Source organism: Centropristis striata, chromosome 21 (genome assembly GCF_030273125.1).
Source record: "Centropristis striata isolate RG_2023a ecotype Rhode Island chromosome 21, C.striata_1.0, whole genome shotgun sequence".
Lineage (NCBI taxonomy): Eukaryota > Metazoa > Chordata > Actinopteri > Perciformes > Serranidae > Centropristis > Centropristis striata.
In genome coordinates this window covers 9,809,207-9,835,706 of record NC_081537.1, presented here as the reverse complement: position 1 = coordinate 9,835,706, position 26,500 = coordinate 9,809,207, and the positions used below count along the sequence as shown (strand labels likewise).

At 41.5% G+C, this 26,500-nt stretch overlaps 1 protein-coding gene across 1 annotated transcript in view; it reads left to right on the top strand.

Moving 5' to 3' along the window:
* Window positions 1-3,306: 3,306 nt before the first annotated feature.
* bahcc1b (BAH domain and coiled-coil containing 1b) overlaps window positions 3,307-26,500 on the top strand; it is a 70,867-nt gene continuing 47,673 nt past the window's right edge. Inside the window, exons 1-2 of the mRNA XM_059325286.1 lie at window positions 3,307-3,564; window positions 14,794-15,127. Of these exons, the coding sequence (XP_059181269.1) occupies window positions 14,956-15,127 (172 nt within the window). The 5' untranslated portion in view covers window positions 3,307-3,564; window positions 14,794-14,955. The remainder of the gene's footprint in view (window positions 3,565-14,793; window positions 15,128-26,500) is intronic.

Below are 26,500 nucleotides of genomic sequence, written 5' to 3'. Positions count from 1 at the left end.
GGATATTGGTTGTCATCAGCATTTCTTGATGCATGGTAATTATCATATTTCTACAATAGTTTAATTCCCTATATGATTAGTATAGCTTGATATGGATGCCATGTTTGTGTTTCTGCATCTCATTAAATGGCCTCTTTCCTGCCAATCATGCTCTGTGTAGGCAGTGATGGATCTACTTGTTCCCAGGGTTATGGGTGTAATGCTTTTTGAAGGTATTATAATTTTTCGCAAAATACGATATTTTTAAACCCCAGGAACGACAGTTTAACATTCCCATCTGACAGCACTGGTTGTTATGGTTAGGAGGCATTCAGTAAATACACAGATATTTTTAAAAATATAAATACACACAAAAAAGTTATGTCATCCTGTCAAAAAATGGTACAAGTGCTTATAAAAGTTTTTGAAAAAATAGGTGGTAAATTAAATATAAATATTACATATATACACTACTGGTCAAAAGTTTGGGGTCTCTTAGAAATGCCCCTATCTTTGAAAGAAAGGTACAATTTTTTTAAATGATACTAACAGAAATACAGTGTTGACATTTTTAATATGGTAAATTACTATTAACACTGGAAATGGCTGATTTTTTGTTATGAAATATCTATTATATATTGTCAGAAAACTATCACTCATGTGTTCCAGTGGCACATTGTGTTACTCCATGTTTATAGTGTTAAAAGGCTCATTGACCATTATGTGCATTGTGTTAGCACAGCTGAAAAATGTTTTGTGCTGATTTGAAAAGAAATAAAATGATCCTTCCTCAGGCTAGTTGAGTATCTAGAGGTAAAGTTGGAGATTTGTACACGTTAAAATAATTATTTCTACCCTCATCAATGTCTTTCCTATATTTTTGATTCATTTGTAACTCATTTCATGAATAAAACAGTTTGTTTTCATGGAAAAAAACACAGACATTTTCTGGCTGACCCACAATTTTTGAGCGCTAGTATATACAATATGTCAGATTCAGAATTGGTGCAAAAACAATAAAATATCCTTTGACATTGCGGCTTTAATGAAAATGCAAAATATAGACTAACTGCAAAACCCACAATGCAACAGCAGGCCATCACAGAGACAAATAAAGGTCACGTTCCTGAGTGGGTGGGGTCTGCCGTGACCCTCCCACTTCCCCTTGCCGTAAATCCTTTCAAAGGCAAAGCCAAAACCATACTGGAAGGATTTATGGATGTATTGTTGCTTTTGGTTGTGAGAATAGTTTCTATTTTTCAACACTGTGATGAGGGCAGCAATGGTTTGGAAAAGTCATAATAGAATTACTTAGCTTGAACTCTGGTGAGTTTGTGTTAGTGGAGTTTGCCTGTCGGGGCTGGTGAAGCATATTTCTTGTTGCTGGATGGAAACGGCTGATGTCACTCTGCTCAGATGTTTAGACATTTTTTTCCATGCCATTTGAGTTATTTGGCTGTTTTTGGTCTGTATTCAGAAGCCACAGCAGTAATTGGGATCGTGCTTTGTTGAAAAATCAATTCAGGGATATGAATCATAAATGGCATCTGGAAAGGGCTGATGGGAATCTACTTGATATGACAAACTAAACTAATTTAGCCATTTATATACTGAAACTCGTATTTTTTTAGTACAGACCCACTCCAAATTTTATTGGATTCTTCCTCACCACATGCATGACCCTTCCACCAAGTTTCATAAAAATCAGGCCAGTATTTTTTCCCTAATCCTGTTGACAAACAAACTATAGTCGGAGTGGAGGTAAATATACATTTTTTTCATACAAATGAGAGGGAAATGGTGTATTTAAGCACGTTTTTCAGTATGTTTTAGATTGCATTCATTTCATATTTTGCAGGAAAAGCAGTAAGTCGGGAGCTTGTGTGCAGAGAGGAAATAACAATGAGTAAAGTGTGTGGACTAATTACAGCAGTTATTCTAATATAAGCTGTAGTTGGGTGAATTTCCCCTGAATTAAAGTAAATTGAAAGAAACCTGTTCCTCATTTTGCGGAGACCCCCTGGACCCGCCCTTCAGGGCGCCTGAAGGTCCCCACAACCCAATTTGGGGATCCCCCCTTACTCCTCCTCCCTCCCCCTGCACTTCCCCAAAGGGCTCTCTGTCTTCGGCCCTGCTTCTGTCCCGGACGCGGGGATGCAGGGGTTAAAACGTGGTGACGTGGTGCTCCTGAAGCGGTGACCCACGGGGGCAGCCAGTGGGGGCTGCAGGGGGGGGAGAAGAAGAGAAAGCTTGAGGTCCCGTTTGGGAAAGGAGGAATGAAGAGTCCCAACAACCGCCGAGGTTTCTGCATTTATTCGCTTCTTCCGCATTCATCCCCCGAAAACCTGCGGCTCATTTCTTTGACGCATCTTCAGTAAAACGCCTTCCCGAGTGGAAACTGTGTTTGTGTGTGTTTTTACTGCACGATTGTTTGTCTTTGTTTCTGTAGTCCGCAGAGCGACACATCGAAGCAGCCACTGCGAGAACGGGAGATAAATTCACTTTTACGCACGAACTTGTCTGGACCGTTTGGACTTGATCAAAGGCTGCTGGGCAAAAGCGCACAAATGCTGCGGACTCTTTAACGCCTGTGCTAAATGTTTATAGCGCTCTTTACAATCCAACCCGTGTGTGCACGGCAGTGTTTGCGTGCGTCGGCCGGCCGATCATCCTCTGAAACTCTGGTATATAAATATATAGCAGGCATTGATGTGTGGTGAATTTTAAAAAGGTGGGTAAATGTGACCTCCAGGCGGTAATTAGGGACATCACTTGGCAAACAGCTGTAAACAAATAGCCTATCAGTTTGATTTCCAGAGAAGTGCTGATTGCTTCTTTTCATGCCGGACTCGAACTATTCCGTAAATAAAAACTGAGCGTGGCCTCCCATCCACACACACACATACAGAGGAAGGATTACCCAAAACCTCATAGTTGGCTTTGATAAAACTTGTAGATGGTTGCATGCGGAATGAGGGGAAGGCCTTGGTTCAGCACAATCACAACCAAAACAACATTGGTCAGAAAAAAGGTACGTCTTGGTGCGTAAAAGTCTCCTCGTATATATATTTATTGGTGAGGATGGAAGTGGGTGTATTTCTGGTGTGTATCACATTGATGATGTCCCTTTGCCCCCTCCCATGACTACGAAAAACAACACAAAATGCATGAAATCTCCCTTCCTCTCTCCTAGACAGGACGAGCATGGGGAAGAGAATGAGAGAGTAGAAAGAAAGAGAGAGTCTCTCCATCAATTTTCTGTTTAATGTCAGCGCTCCAGCTCCATTGTGGGAGAGAGAGGACGCGTCATCCAGACATAAATTTGCTATTACACAGCCTCACGGAGACTCACATCCACAGGATCCGGAGCTGGTAGTCGGGAAAACCCCCTCGGTGGATAAATTCAGCAGAGAGCTGAAGTCCATACATTTGAACGCGCGTTGGTTTGGATACAGCGTATAGCAGCAGGATTATCTTCGAGTTGTCAAGTTTTTGTGAAGAAGAAAGACTCTTTTTGGTTGTTTATTTTTCCAAATTATAACCATAAATACTTGTATGTTCTTTATGGAGACGGCCGTTTTATAGGTAGGTGTTGTATTTTGTACGTTGAATCATTTATAAGTGCAATTTATTCCGAGGATTATATAAGAATAATTAAATTAAATAATTAAATTGGTTGTATTTTCAATGAGGTTTGGCACGCTTGCAGTTTACAAATGTTTTGTTTTTGGGATAAAGCTAAACAGCCCTGAAGATTTTATTTTTTAATGACAGACGTATTTTGAGTCGTGGCTCCAGGGCCCAATTTGTGATCAAGAAATGTTTTTTTTAAATATATTTATTTACGTATTTAAATACATAAATACATAAAGACTCATTACGCGCATTTGTATTTACGACTAAAAAGCCAAAAAGGTTTACGTAACTGTGTTTTCACGTTTCCAACAACTTTAAATGTGCACATATTTTTGTATTTAGTCCCATAATGTTAACTAACAATATAAACAAGCTGAATGGATGGATGCATGGATTCATTAACACTGACTTCATGTATGAAGGCTTATCAGTTGGGGCCTCTCGGGGTGGGGGGGCATGTGCCAATACAGTCACACACACACACACACACACACACACACACACAAAGGTGATTGAACCATGTAAAGTGTAGTTCCCTTTAGTTGATCGGCTCCACAGTTGGGTGTTATAGTTTGTCAGGCTTACTTGTGTTATATTAAGTTACACGGTAACATTGTGTGTGAAGACTGAGTCGCTGTTGATCTCTCGCTCTTACACACACACACACACACACACACACACACACACCGAAAGCTTTTGGCAACACCGTTGGCCATAAAGCCACCCATGCGAGATGACACGCGTCTTTTCCAGGTCACATTTTTTTCAAATTTAGTTTGAAAAATGGTAATAAAGAAAACAGCTCCTCGTTTAAGATATTGAAATATACAATTTATACCAATTATTTCATCTTTATCTAATATGTTTTGCACTCTAATAACTGGTTAACATCCCGATGTCAAGTCAAATACTTATTTACAATTATAACAAATATATTTTATTTGGTTCTTTTTCTTAAGTTTATTTAATTTCTTCTGTGTATTTGGTATTTCACTAATATATATATATACTTTCTATTCTTGGTTGGAGTAACTGTAGCCAAACCAAATTTCCTTCCGGGGATCAGCAAAGTATTTCTGATTCTGATTCTGATATAAAGTTCATAGACGGTGTGGCAGTTGAGCTGCAGAAAATTAAATAAACTTCTTGGTAATTACTGTAATGCAACAGTGTCCAGTGTAGGGAGGTCTACATTAAACACCTGCTTTACTTCCTCCATCACTCAAGCAAACAATGATTTTGATTTGTGTTTTTTATTTTATTTCAGGGACAAAACACATTAAGGAAACTTCCAGAATCGGCACAAAATATAGATAAATAATTATATCTTAATAAATAAATATGGTTTACGTCATAGACACAATAAAATGGTGTCATTGTGGATTATACAGTGGTTAGCAGACACATGACTGGCCTCATTCATACTTTGAAGTTTCTTTGAAACTTTTTCTGATACTGCTGGTTGTTAAATCTCAAGTGTTTGATGATGAACCTTAACTATGGGCTTAAAATTAAATTATTACTGGATGACTTTTCTTTAACAATATGATCATCATGGCTAAGAAACAGTCTACATGAGGGGAAGATGACTGAATATTGAAAAATGTGGAGCTTTGGGAGTTGGGAGTCAGTTGCTCCTGCGTCACTAAAGCACATTATGGGTTACTGTTAAACCTGTGAGTCATGCAGAGACCATTGTTGCAAAATAAGTCTTTGTTGAAATAATCTATTTGTGTTGCTTCAAATTTTGACTGATGGATTGCAGGAGGTCAGCTGACCTTTTGACCTCGAGGCCCATAGAACATTTTCTGGAGCTGTTCCCAATTTAACAAATCATGTCTTATGATCGTTTTTTGTAACAGTAACAGAAAACAAAGTCTTTAATTTTCATGAAAGTGTGCACACTGCCATTGTGCGCATGCAACGTTGGTGAGACAAATACACAAAATGAGGTCCGTCACGTGTCAGGCACACGATATACTTAATCCCATTATTTGCGTGTATAATATCAACATTTCACGATCTGTTCTGTCTAAAGATCCAATCCTCCTCCCTGTCTGAATATAAACTCCACAAGCTTACAGTGCAAACACGCGCAGGGCTGCACGCTATGGCTGTTTATGTTCAAATGATAATTAAAGCCTCCACCTGCGTGTTTTGATGGCCCATAAATAGATGCTGGTGCTTTCATCTCATCCATACAAGCCTGGTGGTGGTTACAGCCGGATATATGGCGTGTGTGTGACAGGTACTAATTTGGTGCCCAAGCTATTCCCTGCCTCACCATCAATATCGCCATCATCTTCTACTTCTCCTCCTCCTGCACCACCACTCTCTTGATCTGAAGACATTTAGTCATCTATGCCAACCGTTTTCCTGACCCGTGGTGAGGCTCGGGCTCCTCTCCGGCCGATCTGTCAGGCCGATCAGAAAATAGCAGCATCTGTCCTGCGCACACAGAGAAGAAAAGGTCATGTTGTTTTTGTGTCCAGTCAACTTCTGACTCCATCATGTCTCCTTCTTTGGTTGTTGTTTTTTGAGGTTGATATTTACAGTGTGTTGGCCACCAAAAAGGGAAACAAATCTGAGCCGATATACCCACATCAGTGCTGTTACACGCCCAGAGCGCACAGAGCAGCCTTGTTTTTCATAAGCTTGGCAGCAGCTATATGCTTTTCTACTCTAATATGACTCTATTGTCTCGTGGGGTTGCACCACCTTTAGATAGCCTGGGCGTCTCCCTGGTGATCGGCCCTGTTTGGAAATTCGCATCATTAAAGGGCTATCAGAAATATCTGGTGAGAATGGGAATGGCTGCCTTGTATGGAGGGCCTCCCGTGGAGACAGCTCTCCATTTGGACCTCATTTAAAACCAGCCACGCCAATGTGTTTCCCGTTGACTGTGAATTATGCATTTTCTTTATGTGGTCTTATTTAGACGTTCAGAAGTTTATTCAATTAATGTTAGGGTGCAGCACCCACTTTAAACGCACTTCAACCACTTTTTTATGTGCGTAAAACAGCTTATTCACCTTTTCCTTACGGAGACATAACTCCTCACGAGGTGAAGTTGCAGCATATTCACTGGACTGATGCATGTCTGGTTCGAAGAAAATTTTGTTTTGTGCAGCAAAGCATCTGAAAAAGACTATACGTTATGTTTGCATGCTTAATTTATTTATAAATGTCAATTGTGACCCACTCGTCACATCTCCAGGGCAGGGAGAAACCGCCTCAGCTGGCCGGGCTGGACGGCAAAAAAGCGGCCGGAATGTGTGGCTCCTCGCCGGGGGAGGAAGAGTCCTGCACACCGGTCTAGTGTGAAGGGAAGAAAAGGGGGGAGGAAGAAGGAAGCGAAGAAGGGAAGGTGGAAAGTGTCAGTCAGGAACGCTTCATTGCTCGAGGACAATCCGCGCGCAGGACCGGTCTGTTTCAAGAGCAATCAGTCAATCCGCATTAATTATCCGCGCGCCCCCCCACCGTATAGGGTAGCTCGCGCTGGCACACGGACCAGAGGAGGCTGGGTAGTGTGTGCGTGTGTGTGCGTGTCTGAGAGTGTGTGTGTGTGTGTGTGTTATGCTTTCTCTCTCTCTCTCTCTCTCTCTCTCTCTCTCTCTCTCTCTCTCTCTCTCTCTCTCTCTCTCTCTCTACACTCACACACACACACACACACACACACACACACACACACACACACCCAACCCCCACCTTTTAAGTGAAAAAGAACCAATAAAAATCAAGCTATAAAAGGCTTTTCCTTGTCACTAAATAAATTAAATGCAGATTTCTGTTTTAAGTGCCGGACCCCTTTTGTGAGCTGCGGAACAGGATTCTTTATTGTCCCTCTGTCATTAGTGCTGAGGGCAACAGTGTTGGGGGAGAGAGGAAGTCATCTCAAAATATAGAAAATATATGTGTAGTTATACTGTGTGTGCCATATCTATCTATCTATATTCTGGCATTGATGTAGGATGTCCTATAGCTGTTGAAGTAAGTAAAAGTGACTTATTCTCCGAACTAAGTATTATGGTTGATGCAAAAATCCTGAAAGTATTTTTTTAAATCACATCTTTTTCACTATTACTGTGTATTATGAGTTTGAGGTACATCTGCAAACTTGTTAGTTAGGATGGCTTGGTTGACTCTATGCAGTCCACATATGCGATCCAACCAATAAAGAATATATATAATTAAAAATAAATAAATTGGAAGCTGCAGAAAAAATGTGTGGCCTTTACATTTTGATGGACGACGAGCAGCAGCTTATGAGTTCCGCAACTCCACAAAGGTTTATTTTTGTCATCTTAATGGACGTTAATGCATAAGTGATAATTCATGGTTGTCTTGCTGATTGTGGAGCACATTTGGGCTGGGAAAATATCGACTTTGAACGACTGTGGAAGTCTGCAGAATATAGCTAGATTTTAGTTTTTGGTGTAGCCTACTATTTGTGTGTGTGTGTGTGTGTGTGTGTGTGTGTGAGCGAGCGCGTGTGTGTGTGTGTGTGGACACGTGGTGGCTGGAGCCCATTGGAGAGCGCAGAGCTGTGGAATGCAGGCTGCTGTGTAAATAGGAAAAGAGGGTAACGATTATCTAATTACAGACGTGATAAATCTGCTCGCTTTGGCGTTATTTGATTTGAATTATATATGTATCAATTAATTCTACTGTATGGATGAAAGCCGTCGTTTTTTCCTCCATGCACACAATTTATAAGCTATCTATGGCTGCAGACCGGCTTGGGTCTCTTTTGTCCGGTGCGTTTTGTTGGGAGGGGGCAGGACCAAAGCAGGGAGGGGAGCGAGGCTCTGTTTTAATGTAAAGGGACATCAGTTGGAACAATCTTCATATAGTTTATGAGGTGCATGTTCACTGTTGTCAGCTCTGGACAGGTTCAGCTATAAGGCATACAGACTATGAGGTTGTGCTTTCATGCGGTCACATGACTCAATTTTTTGCTTAAATTGCTGCGTTGTTGGTTTGAAAGAAGACTCCTAATAAATATTTATTCATAAATATAGATATACATACAAACACACACATATCTGTATGTGAATTGCACTGTTGTGTTTAGTGACATTAAGTTGAATCGTTTGTTTTGTTTTTTAAATTTAGTATTTGTATGTAACACTAAGCAAACGTTTTCTCATAGGTAATATATATAAAGCCTTTATATAATTTATATATATTTAATTACTTTAAATAATATATATAGTATTTTAATAAATTAAATTAAATGTGTTTATAAGACATATGTATTTATATATATAAACATATTTATGTACGTCAAATTATTAAATTATATATATATATATATATATATATATATATATATATATATATATAAACGTAATTATATATATATATGTCGCTTTCTTTGTATTTATACATGTCGTTAGGCCTATCTTTTTTCATACAATGTAAAAGAGTACAGGTTTACGTCTCTAACTTCTTCTTCTCCTGCCTCTCTAAATTCTTCTTCTACTCCCCTTTCAGAAACAATTAATGACCTAATTTATTATTATAACTGACCTACCGTTTAAGGCGCTGCGTAAAAGCGGAAATGTCTTAATTATTGAACAGTTGGCATTAAAAAGTTTCAGGCAACATTTTAGGCGCAGCAGCACAATAAGGAGCCGAGTCCTGACGATCCGATATGTCACTGTTTTAACATTTAGCTGAGACAATCCTCTAATTTAGTTTCTCAGCAGAACCTATCGCTCTCTTTTCGCCGTCTTCTTTGTCGATAAAACTTTTCTCTCTTCGTGTTTGTAGCCTAAAAAACGAGCTCCCTCGAAGCAGCGCAATAGCTGTTTTCCGGTTCTTGTTGCCGCTTCTCTCCTCCATTTTCTAAACACAAAGTTGTTATTGCACCATTCCGCGAATCTAGCCTCTGCATTTAATACAACGTGCAATTTCCCCCCTTTTACCGTATTCCCTTTGATTTAGTCACTCTTGACTCTCCTTTTGCTCTGGGGCCAACGGGGTTCGCCGTGGGGGGCGCCTTGAAACCGCCCCTCCTTATCTCCTTTCATCGTTCAGCGCGGGGCCGCCTTGAAACCGCAGGGGCAGTAATTGCTTTTTTCAGGCAGCCCAGTGCGGACTGGCCAGCAGCCAATCAGAGCCTTGTTTACACTCGGTGATTGACAGAGTTCTGGCAGCGTGCCAGCCAATCGGTAGCCTCGCAGGGGCCGGAGCCCCGAGTTTTAACCCTTTGCCTCCACGTATAAACAAACCTGGACTGGAATATTAGCCTATAGCAGCTCATATATTTCGACATGGAAACACACAAGCCCATATCCTTCCACTTTTAATTGGCTAAATTAGTGAACCGTGCGCAAGGCTAACCCCGGGGACAGTAATGCTTTCAAATTACGCAGTGATTCAATTTGCCCGTGTGTGTGCGTGTATGTGTGTGTGTGACAGAGACAGGTAAACAGACATACAGCCATAAAAAAAAGATGAAAATAAAGCAACTTTGTTAACCCTTTCTCTGCAAAATCTGCCACAGAGTGCTGTCTCTAATGTCCCTTTATACAGGCTATGACTGTGCATCAGTCCTGAAAGTTTGGACAATTTTTATAATCATGATTTCAATATCAGGAATATTCTTAAATTCCTACTCCTTGGGAATTTTCAAAAACACAATGTGCTGTTTTTATCTACACAATCATTGGTAATTATTCCTTAAATAATCACAATCAAAACATACAATTAAAGTTAATATGAACAGCTGGCAAAATAAACTAAATCAATATACATTGATTGCTGTGGGTATAAATTAATCCTATAAACCTTATTTTGGTATTTAATTTATAGTAACAATTTAGAGGTGATGATAAAGGATTTAAAAAATATATCATAACTTGCATTATCTGTGGTCTGGCATTATGGACGAAACAGTGAATTAGATTGGAAAAAATCCTCCTTTACATCCACTCCCAGCACCCCAGTGGACATATTTTCTATATCAAACTTACACTTAACTTTACGCCTGTCAATTAGAGCTCCTAAGCTTCTCTTATCTTAATGTGTCCGTGTGCAAAATGTTCAATAAATCACATACAGATTCTGCAAATAAGGATTTATTTAGCAAAACACATGCAGTGGGGCGAGTTAGGGGGGAAAAAAGTGGATTTCCCTAAAGGAGCATCAATAAAACTATCACATCATCGCTGTCACGTAGCAAAAATAACGATACACTCAGCAGCATTTGAACTGAACTGCAGTGGGATCACACAGAATAGGCTAGATGCTGTTTGCTCTCCACCAGTGATCAGAAAGTGCAGGCAGCGCTGCACGGCTCCAGTTCCTCTCCTCTCCGCGCACTGAACAGCGCCGAGCTGTGCCGACTGTCTCCTCGCATTTGCTTGTGCACGCAGTGCGCCGAGGGCTGCAAATCAAACGCCCGCCGTTTCGCTCCGCGGCTCCGACGGCTTCCTCATTGGCCCGGCGCGGCAGCCAATAGCAGCTTGTGTTTACCGTCGAAGGGGAGGAGGAGGAGGGGAGGAGGAGGGGGTGTGTGTAGGAAAGGGTAGGGTGTGGGGCGGGGGCGCGGGTGGAGGGGGCGCCTCACGGGCACGCTTTCACATTGTCGTTCTCAAACCAATAGGCCTGCGCGTTCACCCCCCCCCTCCCCGCGCGCACACACACACACACACTCACACTTACACACACACACAAACCCTCCACCCCCCTCCTCCCCTCCTCCTCCCGGCGTGTCTGAGTCTCCGGCTGCATGAACGAGCCTCGATTCACTACAAGCCTGAACTTCTACGATGCGTCTCTCCCATACCTCAACTGACTGCACAGCACAGTCTGCAGCAGCATAGGATGTAATCAATCCCACATGTTTCATCTCTGCGACTCGGAGGATTTTCACTTTGAATATTTTTCTACTTTTTCTTTCATTCTAACCGACTCGCCACGCGATGGATATAACTTACCAGTAAGTAGCGAATTATTTTACAGCCATGTTTTATAATCTTTAGTGATTGTGCTGAATGTAAATTCCACTTCAAGTGCTGCATGCAAAAGAGCATGATCTAAATCTACCGGTTTATTTAAATGGAGATCTATTTTTCCTGAGGAATACTATGCGATTATTCACTGTCATACCTTTAGAGAAGTAAAATACAAGCTGGTGTGACTCTGCTATACATTTACGAATAATAATCCAAACCCATGCCTCATTCACTAATTATAATATTTGCATGAAAGCAACACATCTCACGATTTATTTTGAAGGATTTCTTTCCTCTCCTGTGCTGTCCAGTCTGAAGCTGTGGGCGATGTGTGTGTCACTTTTCTGATTTGACCTCTCTTCACAGCCAAATTACTTGTGTGTTTCTGATTCATTCAAAAGGTCTATTCAAAAGCACTCTTCTTTCAGCTCGCCTCCTCACGCTTCTAGTTTTATAGATTCTAAATTGTAGATTATTCTTTGTTAGTTTCCTATTGTGTGTGTGTTTGAGAGGGAGGGCAGTTTATTGCAAACTGCAGTGCTCCCTGCATCCCCCCTCCTCCTCCCCTCTCTCTCTTTCTCTCGGTATGAAGCCTGTGCAGACGCCGGGCTGTCTTCGGCTCGGCCGGGCTTGTCTCTCCTGTTTAGCCGGCCTCTGAATGTCCCGGTTTCAGTGCCTCGGTTATGCTTTGCGACTTTACTTTATTGCAAAATTGTTGAAGCCGATGAGCTACCCTCTGAACCCGAACAACTTCAAAATAAAAGTCTTCTAATTCCCTTTTAATGTGTCGTCCTGAGGTGCACACATTTATGATTTAATAGATTTTTTGCATAAAAATTAGTATTTTTCTGTGAAACGTGGCTTGCATAAAATAAAACAATAATTTGCTTGTATTGAGTTTATGTACTGTCGTTTTTACCAGTATTGGTTACTTTTGTAAAGGGGGAGATTTTCGTCTGATGATAGTTTGACCCTTTGCAGGGCACTGGAGGTGTGTGTGTGTGCGTGATTGGGAAGTGTGTGTGTGTGTGTGTGTGTGTGTGTGCGTGTGTTTGGGAGTGTGTATGGGCTTTGGGGGAGTCCTGGTGAAGTGGAAGGAAGTCTGAACGCCTTCCACGTAGATACACACACACACACACACACACACACACACACACACACACACACACACACACACACACGTTACAGTAGATCCCAATGATCATTTTCCCCAAAACTGTTACGCGCGATCTGCTCACGTCGTTTTGTTTGCGTGGCGAGCGATAACACGGGATTTAGATTCAGGTTGTTAAATGTAGCCTGAGTGGCTCTCTGTTGACGTGGAATGTAAACACGGAGGACGTGTGTTTACGGGCTGAAAATTTAAAAATGTATAGACAAATGTCAGACGAGAGTGGTTTATGATTGATGTCCCGTAGAGAAGGGCCATTGTTTCTCACAGCCTAGGGGACAGGAGAGAGTCCATTTTGCCTTCCCAGTGCGCTTGCGTTTCTCTCCCTTTTTCACCCTCATTTTTCCTCTTGCTGTCGACTGGATGTGGTCAAAAACAATAACGTGGTGCTCACAAACAAAAGGGGGAATTAAATTATTTAAATGCACTTGCAGTTTAGGGGCAGATATTGTTCTGGGAAGCATTACGCATTGGATATTTGACACACATGCCAGAGCTGCTGAACTTTGGAGATTTTTTCTGCCCCCCCTCTCAAACACAATTCCTAAAAGTTGGAAGTCCTTGAGCAGTGTATATGCGTAAAGGAGAGTGGAATATCCGAGCAGCTTTATATTCCTATGCACTTCATAAGCCCCCTGGTCCACCAGAGCATTTGATATTTTCTTTGTTCCTTTATCGTTGATTCCTGGGAGGTGCTATCAGCATCTACAGAGCGCTAGATGGACGTGCCATGCATTGAGAGGCCTAATAGATGGACTGCTGAGGTGTGTTTGGTGAACGCAGGGCACCCAAGCTCTCACTATCTGAGCGTCACATGGAGCCCTATTTAAGTAAATGACCTGGGCTATAAGGCATACATATGAAGTCGATGATTTCCTAGTCTATTTCACTGTTTATTGCCTCGCTCTTTCGCACTGGAGCATAAAGGTGATTTGATTTGTGTTTGTGATTACAGTGTGTAGCCAATATATATATAAATATATATACTGTATATGTAGCCGAGATGCATGGTGTGTGCCATTGCCAGGAGGCAAAGGGCCACTGCTACTGACCCCGTAGGAGTTAACAGAAATAGCTGTTTTCATTAATAAGCAACAGCACATATAATAAGATCTAGAAAAAGGCAAAAAAATAAATAAAGGTGAACCAAGTTTGGTTCATGCGTAAAAACAAGCAATACGCAAAACCTCATTGATCCAATGTAGAAATGTGTGTGTGGCTACTGCATCGTATATAAAACCATTCCCTTTAAAAAAAATACAAAATATAAATATAAGAATATCCTGTCCTCTAAAGTGACACCACCACGTGTTAAATCACTGGATCAGATTTTATGACATCTGAATGAGGAAATAACTTCATTTACATAAACAACAAGCTTTAATCTAAGCGCAAACGTGTGCCACTACATATTTGGAAAATAGATATTAGTCGCTATAATTTTGCTCTTAAGTATTGTGTAAATGAGTTTCTTTATATTGTAGTGCAGGAGCCCCTCGAGGTCCAGTTTGTTTATGAACAGCCCCTGTTCAGTCTAAAGGTTTAACAGGTCGTCCTTCATCGAGAGATTTTTTTATTATTATTATTTTTTACGCTCTGAACTCTTGTACTGTATATGCACCATTTGTTTGTACCTGAGCCAAAAATCTCCCCCTTTCCTTTCTATTCTTTTTCGCTGGTACAGAAAAAAAGCTCCTGTGCGTTATTTGCATCGTGTTTGGTCACAGGATGAGGAGCAGAAAGAAGGGGGGCAGAGACTCCTCAGTTGGGGCCAACGATGAGGTGCACATAGTTCAACCACCTTTTTATCTGCAGCACAGACTTCACTCGCCTTCTTGCATAAAAATAAAACGCAGAGGACAGCGCCACACTAGTGAGGATAATATGCAAAGTGGCTTTTATTGTGAAATTTCAATTGCTGGTTGTTTGTCTAAACATGAACAGCGACTGTCTCTCAGCTCAGCCTTTTTCTTCAGCACTACATCCCCTGGCTGGCTCATTATTGTCAGCGCTTTGACGTCTCTCCTGCTCTCTCTTTTGTAGGACATGACGGGGACTCAGTTTCTACCCTGCAAAGCCAAAACTCCGCTCAATGCGAGGGGAGCCCGAAGTTCATAAAAGGGATTATTTTGCATCTGGGTGCCTGAGACCTTCGGTGCCTCCGGATTTTACTTTGGGATTTGGGATTTATCGCTTCTCACCGGGATGGAAAGCCGAGATTTCGCTCCTCCGCACCACCTCTTGACGGAGCGGAGCGCGTTGGTTCACAGCGCCGCGTCTCGGATGGCGCCAGGCGGCCACGGCTCCGTGCAGCACCCCGCTCACTTCCAGCCTGGGAAATACTACTCATCCCACCTCTCCATGACTCCGCACACAGGTCAGTCGTGAACGCAGCTCTTTTATTGTGAATGCACGACAAGTGTGGGTTTAAAAAAATCAGTTACTCTCTTTTGTGTGAAGCATATGTTCTCCATATTACAAACTTGGGAAAGCTCTTTAGGACGAGCTCGAATTTTATTGTGAAAGGAAATGACTCAGAATTTGTGGGCATTTAGAAATTAGCGAAAATGCACATAAGAGCTTTATGTTTTACTTCATTTAATGAACTGTTTATGACATAATAAAATACATAAAATGTATCAGTGTTGCAGCCTTGCGTATAGTCAAAATATGGAACTCGGTGGGACGTATCCCCTTAAAGAAACTTGGCAAATTAGATTAACTTTACATTTACACTATACCTCCCTTTTTTGTTTTAAACTTTAAACCTAATGATTTTAAAAATATTCTAGGATTATTCGTCTTTATCACACAGGGATTATTAGGCGTTTCCAGTAGCATAATCTTGTCATAGATTTATATGGTTTCATCAATTAGTAAAGTACTAATCATTGCCATTTGAAGTAATTAATTAGAATTGGGTAATTCCACTGCTTATATTTCCCATTAAACAATAAATTAAAGCTATTAGCTGACTACACTTTCACATGTGTCTCTATGCAGGAGCGTGCAGGGTAGGTGCTGGTGGGTTCGGGGGGTGTTCATGCTGGTTCGTACTGGTCCCAAACTGGGGGTGGTTGAGGGATAGTGGAAGGGGAGCTCTGGCTAATAGAGGTGCGGGTAATACCAGAAAATCCGGTTTCTATATTGAGCGGGGACGTGACGGGGTGCGAATGGGTTGACAGTGCATGCATTAGATTTAACAAGTAGCTTTGGTATCCTGTCTCAATAGGGGAGGGGGTGGGGGGCGTGTGTGTGTGTGTGTGTGTGTGTGTGCAGAGAGAGAGAGAGAGAGAAAGAAAGAAATAGAGAAAGAAAGCCTCAGCTCGAAATCATACAGTGTCCATAAACCGGACTAACTGGATGAATGTAAACGTGCACGATGAGAAATCTCATTAATTATCATTTGCAAATGCTGCGGCTTCTTTAAATAGACGTTGAGATGATATCGTGTGTCGTTGTGTAGGATCCACACATCCTCTGTCTCCACTCATTTGCATATTCATTAGTTTTACACAACAGGAAAAAACGACGCAGACGTCGAGTATGGAATTTTAACAAATTTTAACAAAATACGTAATTTTCCCGTTTCCGGTTTCAGCTCGGCGCGCTGTTTGCAGAACCAGTTTGACTTGTGGTGTGTTTAAAGTCCTGGTTCTGGTCTTGGCTGCTGCTTTACGTCAAAATGAGTCTGATTAAAAATAATATTTTGTCTTCAGAAATGTTCTTTCACGCTACATAACTTTAGATTTAACAGCAAGTGTATTTTTTAAAATAATTGTACACAATTTATATACCCTTTAAATTCCTATAGTCAATTTACAATTTATGTAGGTCTAGTAGTACAGAATGTATATACATATACATATTTATTATAATTTAGGATTTTTTGTAATATATTCTAAAATGTAACATATGTAATAATATACATGTCAAATAAATGTATTATTGTAAATGTAATAAATAATAAATAAAATATTATTCTGGAAAACATGTACATATTACGGTCTAACACATATTAAATAATTTCCATAATTACAGCTCTACAATATATTCAAATATATTACACAATAATTAATTCAGTGTAATTTATTTTAGATTAATAGAATATTTTATATATTTCATGAGACATTTAGCCGCGTGTCTCCTTGAAATTTGACTGAAATTATTTGACCAAAATCTGTCATTTTTAAACCCCCTTACTGACGTAGAGATTGTTTTACCTAACATGTAACTTGCATACGATTTAAACAGATTATATGGACTTTGAGTGATATCGCTACCCGCTGACATATATTATGCTCCAATTTAAAGATGATTCTGTAATATTGAAAGGGGGAAAAAGCGTAGTAATGCAGGGTGATAATGCTATTGAAATATATTCAAGAGGGCCTCTCACTGGGTCTCAAGGTGCATGACACTGTATTGAGATTCCAGATATCCAGACTCTCCATGCATGTCCCTGATGGGGTTTTGACTGACATGATGGGCATAGAGGATTGTTGTTTTGGGATGGGGGTTGGGGTATGTGTGTGTGTGTTTGCTGGGAGGTTAGGATGGGGGGTTACCTTTGTGCTTGCCCCCCTTAGAGATTCAGAAAGCTGTATGCCTGGCCCTAGGCCTCGGCACAGGGGGTAGATATGATGTGGGGTTGGCCATACCAGGGCAGGAGGGGGGTTACGACGGGGGGTTTGTTTCAGATCTTTGAAAAAAGACACTTTTTTTTTACCTTCTCGCAAGACCAAACGGGGGTGTATCACTTACAGTAATTCAAAGTAAAAAAATCCCTCATTCCCTCCTGTTTCTTCATATCCCGGAAAACCTGCAATCCATCAATTTGCTGAAGCCTCTTATTTAGATCAGCATGGTGTCTGCTTGAATATGGTCGCGCTTGACAAGGTGATGGAATGACAGCCGCATACCAACGCCATAAGATTCAGCCCCCATTTGATAAAACCCCACAATGATATTACACAGGCGTTTAGATTACTGATAGGAGCAGTGGGAAAGCCTTTGTGTCTCTTTCCCCTCCCTGTTTCACTGCTTTGCTTTTATTCCAGTCCTCCTCTCTTTCTTCCCCTTTTTCTGTGATGTTAGCCCCTGGGCAGTAGTTGTGCAAGTGTGTGTGTATGTGTGTGTGTGTGATTAAGGTTAGGTTTAGCCTGCAGTAGCACAGGTGTGCAGTATTATGGAGGGCGTGGCGAAGCTTGTCATTGAACAGGTGTGTTACTTCCCAGACAGCAGACGGTTTTTGTTTACATGACTGTGTGTGTTTGTGTGTGTGTGTGTGTGTGTGTGTGTGTGTGTTTGTGTGTGACCTAGTAATACAGACAGAAAGAGCACCCATTCATGTCACATGTGTGCACACATGCACAGCTGCACACATACAAACACACACACACACACACACACACACAGTCCTTTAAAGGGTTTCTATCTTAAGCTGCTTTGCAAAAAGTAATAATCAGAATGTTTTGGTTCGACTAGATAACCTCTCTCTCTCTCTTTCTTCTCTCTCAACCTTTCTTCTTTGACCTTTCCCTTCTTCTTTTCTCTTCCTCCTTCTTCTTCTTCCCGTTCGGTCTTGTTAGTGGAGCACAAGATCCTGCAGCAAAATCCTGCGATTCTTTGCTATAAATGTGTGTCGGCATGTGTGTGTGTGTGTGTGTGTGTGTGTTGCATGCTGCAGCCCTGTCCATTCATCATGATGCTGTCAGTAATGTCTCTCTTCTGTTGGAAGTTTCTCTGCTTTGGCTTTGATCGCCACGGCAGCACAGACGAGACACGCCCCTTCACCCTCCTACCTGCACACACCTTCACACACAAACAACTTGCATGACGTAGTGAGAAAAGATGATGGCGTGTGTGTGGGTTTGGAAGTTTCTGTTTGTGTGTGTGTGTGTGTGTGTGTGTGCCTTTGCGATTAGAGACACAAAGGTCTGTTGTGCAGATATCTCGGTGTGTGTGTGTAGGGTACTGATTATGGTAAAGGTCCTCATATAAGAAAGATAGAAAGAAAGAAAGAAAAGAGTAGGGTGAAAACAGAATATGAGCATGTAAATGATAGATGGATGGAACAGAGGAAGAGGGAGGAGGAGGAGGAGGAGTAGAGGGAGTCGAGAGGCTGAATGTTTCCACCTGGTTGGTAATCCAGTCAGATTACCACTGCCTGACGGCACCCACTGGCCGCCATCCCTGACTCCTCAGCCTGCCGCCTCCGCTGCCTCTCAAGAGTGCGAGAGAGTGAAAGCGAGAGAGAGGGGAGATGCTTGCCTCTGTGTGTGTGTGTGTGTGTGTGTGTGTGTGTGTGAGATGAGTCAGCAGTGGATGAGCTTCAGACAGACCCAACCCCCCCCCACACCTCACCTCACCAGCGCTACCCGGGGTATAAGGGGCACATCCCGGGTGCAGCGTGCAAGACGACCCCCTGTGTGCAGGAGACAGCTGGTGGAGGCTGCAGCCAGCCGAGCTGCGATTGGACGCAGTGAGGAAGGAGCAGAGTCTAAACTGTCAATTCAATTCAAGAAAAAAAAAATACAATTTAAAAAACATCTATAATATGTAAAAAAATATTTGAAATTTAAATAAACTCTGATTTGGGTTAAAAAATGCAGCAACACAATTCTGGGTTAATTTTCAGATACAGACGTGGTTGTTTTGACCCTGGGTTATGTTTTTATATTGGGTTATTCGCCCAAAATAAAATTTGGTTTCTTTTTTTTTTACTTACTATTTGCTACTCATTGTCAATAATAACTGTGTCCTTGCAGAAACAATATTTGTGGCCGTTTTAAAGGGACAGTTCACCCTAAAATAAAAAATACACGTCCTCTTACCTGTAGTGCTATTTATCAATCTAGATTATTCAAAGCATATTCGTGCAGGAACTATTTTCTTTTTTTAGTGTATTTCTTACCAGAAACTGCTCAGGAAAGGGGCTGTGGATTGTCTTAGAGTTACCGGGTCATTATTTTTGGAAAGAGATATTTCTGTTGAGTTTTTCAAATGTATTTTAGGGCTCTTTGAGCACCACAAGCAAAGTGCAGTATAGTTAAATTACATTCAAAAGAAAACTGATATCTCTACCTCTCTGCAACTTGCATTAAAAACAATCAAGATAAACAAATATAACTGCAAGTAAGAGATAAAATATATATTTTTGAATTGGGGGTGCACTGTCCCTTTAAGGTGAAGCTTGCTGTGTTTAAAACTGGATCAAAATGAACCATTTTTTAGTTTAGCCAATATTAATATGAAAAATAACACCCACTCCACCCAGTTTCTATAAAATCACATTTTACGCACACACAAATTTTTTATACAAGCCTCAAAACATTAGAAAAAATGAATATACACCCACATGAGTGTTGCACTTATCTAAACTTAAAATAAAATATGCAGCAAGGCCAAAGAAATCAGTTAAATGAGTCCGACTGTTTGAAACGTGTTGACGCATTAAAAGGCATTAAGTCATTAAGTAAAGCCAGTAAAGTCATTAAAGGCATTTCCATTACAAATTAGACTCTTGTGTATATGCTTTGATATTTCCCAGCAAACTGCAGCACATCATTTAAATTTATTCTTCAATGTTTCTAATCAAATTGACCCCGGAGTAGCTGTGACCAAGATTTGAGCCGTCTGAAAGGTCACATCAACGGAGAGATAAAAAAAAAAAATTGAATTAATTAACAGAAACTCTTTTTGATGTCTGAGTTTTTGAGTGAAGCGTGCGCTTGTTCTGAAGCACATTTGCTGCACTGACAGAAGACTTTTGTCTCATCTCCAACTCTCATCCAACATGTGAACAGCTGCTTATTGTCGGTAGCAGTGATTTGAAGGGAGTGGGGTGCATTTGGTTGCGACATCTCCGGGGTGTGAACACACACCACCATCTGATGACTTGGCATGTGAATGGAAAGCGCCAGACTTCCTGTGTCCATGTGCTCTTTTTCTCTCTCTCTCTCTCTCTCTCTCTCCTCTTCCCTCTTTTCTTCTTCTTCTTCTGTCCCTCACTGGCCAGACCTCCCCTCCACCCGTCTTCCTCGCTCCTCTTTGACCACATGCTCGCCCTCCCTCTTCCTCCTCTCCTTCTGCTTTCCTCTTTCACTTCCCCTTCACTCTGCGTTCGCTCCTCTCAGCTTTTCAAGTGGTCCTCCAGCCCTCCTTCCTCCTCCTCACAGCCATGTACCTCTCCCCCCTTCTCTTCTCAATCGATCCCCCCACCTCTTATATCCAGCTCCCATCTCTGTCTAACTCCCCACACACCCATCGCCTCCTCGCGTTGTTAGCAGACCAGCTTCTCTCAGCACTCCTCCTATTTCTGTCTCAATTTCAGCCTGCTTCCACTCCTTTTTCCACATTGCCTCATTTGTTTCCCCCTCCTCTCTTCTTGCCTCCTCTCCCCTCCACTCGGCCGGTTGTTAACGGGCCCGTCCCGGTGCTACTCGGCCCATGGCCAACTCACTAAATCAGAAACGATTGGAGGATTTGGCAAGAGGGAGTGAGAGCTCAGCGCGGCGCCTTTGAAGTCAGAGAAACGAGAGAAAAATGACATTTTAAACAGCCCGCAAAACACAAGGCTAAAACAGCTTCTTACTCTGTACAAGAGGAGGGGAAGCTCTGTGTGTGTGTGTGTGTGTGTGTGTGGTGTGGTGTGTGTGCGTGTATATGTGTGTTCATTTGAAAATATAATATGAGGTGTTTCATGTGAATATGTGGCAGCTGTGGCTGGTATTCATGATATGAATGCATGAAAAAGTCACAGTTAAAAGAAAGTGGCTATTCGTGTGTGCACAAACATAGATGGATTGCTGAACGGACCCACCAGGCACAGGCACAGGGGCCCAAAGTATCAGGGACCCCTCTGGCCTTCACCTGGAAAATGTCACTCAAAGAGACACAAACCAACAACAAAAAGACTCAAAATAACCACAGAGAAACACTAAATAATTACAAAGAGACACTGAACCACTACAAAGAGACACAGGACAACTTCAAAGAGACACAAATCGACTACAAAGACACTCAAAAACAGTCTCAATGCTACACTAAATGACTGCATGATGACACAAAACGACTATAAAAAAACACAAACCACCACAAAGAGATACTCAACAATAACAAAGAGACCTAAAAGGACCACAAAGTGATACAAAATAACTACAAAGAAACACAAAATGACCACGAAAGACACAGACTAACCAGAGAGAGACACAAAACCCCATGGACAGAGCACTGAGCTGCAAAATAACAACAAAAAAGGGGGCAAAAACATCAAAAAGTCTGTGTCTTGCTACAACGTTGGATGGATGGTGGGGCCTTTTGCATGTCATTTCTCAGGGGCCCACTTCCTCACAATCCGCATGCACATATGTCTGTGTGTGTGTGTGTATGTGTGTGTGTGTGTGTGCGTGCAGACACTATAATTCCCTGCTATTTTATGGCTTTCCACTTCTTCAGAGGGGTCAAGGCAATCCCCTGTTTACGCGATGTGACAGAAAGGTGACATCACTTAGCAGGAGGGGAGGGAGAGGGGGGGCAGACATGATGTCACAGTCTCGCCAGATCCACAGGTCTGCACCCCGTGAAAATGCATACCGCAAAGCGAGGCGGCATGCAACCACGGCAACCCCTTATCACGGCAGCGACCAGACACCTGAGACCGAGCGGCTTTTTTTCGTCTGAGGGTCACATTTATGCCTGACTCATCGTCACTTGAGCTGACTCGATCGAGTCAGCCGGGGCCCTTTTTCTCTGCTGTTGTGTTTTGGTTCTCTATTCGATTCATTTCAGCTCTGTTTGGCTCATTCATATTGTAATGGCCTCCATTCAGGCGGGTCTATGTCCAGTTTGTTTTGCTGTCAGGGGCTCAGATGGATGGAGGGGGCCGTAGGTTCATCTGGAGGTGAGGTTAAAGAAGGCAGAGCTGCTCGGACTGCCTCCTGAATCCTTCCAGTTTCTCTGAGTCACACTGCTGATTGAACAGATTGAGTGTTTGGTGCGAAAGACAGCTAATGTGCACTTAAACAGGAAAAGGGTCATATCTGTGTGTGTGTGTGTGTGTGTGTGTGTGTGTGTGTGTGTGTGTGTGTGTGTGTGTGTGACGGGGGGAGTAAGAGAAAGAGAGAAGCAGCTGTGTGGAACAGCATGGATCGTTACACAGTGACACACATGAAAGCATTAAGTATATTCAGGAGGCTTCGTTGAATATACATGGAGCTGTGTGCAGCTTTATATATGTATGTGTGTGTGTGTGTGTGTGTGTGTGTGTGTGTGTGTGTGTGACTCCCCTCCCATGCTCTTGCCCGAGCTGAGAGTAGTGAGAAAGAAAACAAGAAAAGAGAGCACGAGAGAGAGGGAAAAAAACAAAAAAAAACAACAACAAAGATCCGTCATCAGTCATTCATGGCTAATCAGTCTCGTGGGACGTGCACACCACACACACACACACACACACACACACCACACACACACACACACACACACACACACACACAGAGTGCTGAGGTCCTAATCCTACTGGGACTGCTTGTGCCTCTGTGTGTGCCTGTCTAAATTTTGGATCCAGGCTGATTAGAAGCACACTCTCCCTTTTTGCATCTCTCTACCTCTACTTCTCTCTCTCTTCTTCTTCTCCTCCTCTCTTCTCCTCCACGTCTTTGATTGCTGGTAAAGTGTCTCTTCTCCTTTCTCTCTATTTTTCTCTTTTGTCTCTTTAATAACCAACCAACTGTCTTTTCTGGTCGTTTTGATGTGTGTTTTTGTAATGTTTGGAAGCATGTGTGCATGCATAATATAAGGATGTCTTATTGTGTGCTCGCTCCTGCCCGTGTGTTTATACGTCTTGCTTCATCAGAACCTCTCAGTGTTGGTTTTGTCTGCGTTTTATCGGCTCTTCCATTTGTTTCAGCGTTGTCGTTTTTAAAATAAATCAAATAAGCTTTAGTGTCGTTGATGTTATTGGCAAAGCTAAATTACACATTTCTGAATACTTCATAAGAATATATATATATATATAAATGAAACAGTACAATCCTGTGGATTTATAACATTAGAACAAAGGAGCCTTGTTGTGGGTTTTTCTCTTCGGTTGTGACATATTTTGCTGATCTGTACAAAATTGTCAGCACGTTTACCCTCATTTGTGTGATTTCTGGACGTACAGTGTGATGCTGGCTTTGTGTAAAAATTGTTCCCTAAAGTGTGTATAATTGGTGCATCCAGTTAGGAAGTGAAGCTCTGTCTCAGTTTGTGTTTTTTTGTGGTAGCCAGGGCTCATTATCATAATATTAATATTTATATATCACGATACAAAATTGCATATAAACCGATCAGAAAAAGAGTGAACTGCTTTGGTGCCTTACAAATTTGTCGAATTGACATGACATGATTATATTACTGCAGTGTGTTACTGATGAAAGACAAGATACTGTAACACAAAGAGAAGCAGTAATTCCTCACAATTAACAACATGTTTGGTATTTTTGCTTAAACAAATTATTAAAATGAATAAAGAAATATCAAGAATAGTTAACTATTTCATTAATAGATTATTTGTTTAGCTTCTGTGTTGCAGTGTGTCCCAGCCTGTGTCAACTCATTTTAATGGCCAGGCTGTGTGCAGTCTGTCTGTGCAACCTTGTGGTTTTCTTCTTCATCTTTTTTGGCTCACGTGGAGAAATACAGTGCTATAACAAGCCTGATTCCAAAAGGAGTTGGGACACCGTGTAAAGAAAAACAGAATGCACCAAATTCAGAATGAGTTTATATAATTACAAATAAACAAAAAGGTTGAGCATAAGTTATCTTGTATTTGCACTGTATTCTGTTACTGTGTGTTGCAACGGATTTGCAAATTATTGCATTCAGTTGTTTTGGAATAAGGATTGGACTAAGGTGTGTTTTAGGGTTTCATTTGTGTTGCTGTCTTCTTATTTACCCATCTTTATGAAGCTGAAACAATTAGTTGATTGACAGTGACAATTTATTTTGATAATCAATCATTCCTGCTATTTTTAAAGCAACAAAAAAATGCCAAATATTTACTGGCTCCATCTTCTCAAATGGGAATATTTACTGTTTTTTCCCTGATACCATTGTCAATTAAATGTCTTTTGGTTTTAGAGTGTTAGTTAGAGACATTTCAAGATATCACCTTGTGTATTTTCTCACTATTTTTTTTTTTTTTACATTTCACACTAAATGATTAATTGAATAATCAAGAAAATAATTGTCAGATTGATCGACAATGAAAATAATTGTTGCAGTCCTGAAATCTCCCCCCATCCACTCCATCAGCCTCCATTCTTTCTGTAGTTCACCCCCCCCCCCCCCCCCCTTCCTCTTTATTTCCTCTCCGTGGATCTCTCCAATAATCTTTTATTCCTGTGTAAATATTACAGCAATGAGGGAATATAAAGAATGGAAAAGCCATGCCGAAATAAGGTCAGACTAGGTTATTCTCTCTCTCTCTCTCTCTCTCTTTCTCTCTCCCTCTCTCTCTCTCTCCTGTCCTCCCTCTGTCGCTTGCTCCCTTTCCTCTCTCTTCCCCCGCTTGCTCCCTTGTTGCCTCTCTCTCGTCTTCGCTGTCTGCTGATCCCGCTCTTCTCTCTTGTTCAGCCTCTTCCCCCTCACACACACACACACACACACACACACACACACGCACTGGCACACACTGACTGTCTGACGCCCACACACACATACAGTAGGCTACACATGCAGACACACACACGCTGACACCTGCATGTCGAGCCGTTGAGGGTCTAATTTAAGTAAAGTGCTTCTCTAGGAACCACAACCCCTCAACTCACGATGATGGAGGGTGATATGGAGCGGCGTGGTTGAACACACACACAGTTATACATAGACGCACACACACATCCTGCTCTAGTGATACTGAGATATGACTCTCCGTGGTGTGGGATTGAAGGAAGCACTGTAGATGGCTTGTAAGTAGCATACTGTAATAATAATGTGATATATGATCCCCGTCGGGATATTCACCTTTTGTCAGCTGCAGGCAGATCAGACTGTGGGGTCAGTTACAGCGGCTGCATGGGATTCAGTGTCTTGCTCAAGGACACTTCAGCAGAGTGGATGCTGAGTCTGATGGTTGAAGGATGTTGTCCTCCGCTCTGCTGCTTCGCTTCTGCTGCGTAGGTGTTTCTTTCCACTGGAGTTTGAGCTAAGTTTAGCTGAGGCGGGATTGCGCCGCACCGCTGCTGCAAATCTGAGGCCGCAATCACAACCTTCATAGAAAAAAATAGCATCAAGTGTTTTATTTTTGGTAAGTTTAGTCCATGATAAAAGCTTACTGTTCTTAAGGCTACAAATAAGGATATTATAATAAGGATATATTGCAACACAAATGCAGCTATTAAAAGCCTTTAAATTAATATTCACATTCTCTTTTGAAAATTAGTGTAGTAAAATAAGTATAGACCATTGAAGTTGATTTATTTGCCTTAGCTAAAGTACTTGGATTTACCATTTGGTTTTCATTTTTAGCACGTTAGCTAGCCTCTAGTTAGCTTGCGGTAGCTAATATATTCTATTTTTCCTACTTAAACCTGCAATAGTTGATTTTTAGGTCAGTAGAAAAAAGACTGTGAACACAACACTGATGTATTCTAACCATATACGTGTATCTGGTGAAATTGTTAGCCAACAGTTGCTTATTTAGTCTACATATCTAACAACTTCCGAGCAACATAAGCTGGTGAAATTGTTAGCCAACAGTTGCTTATTA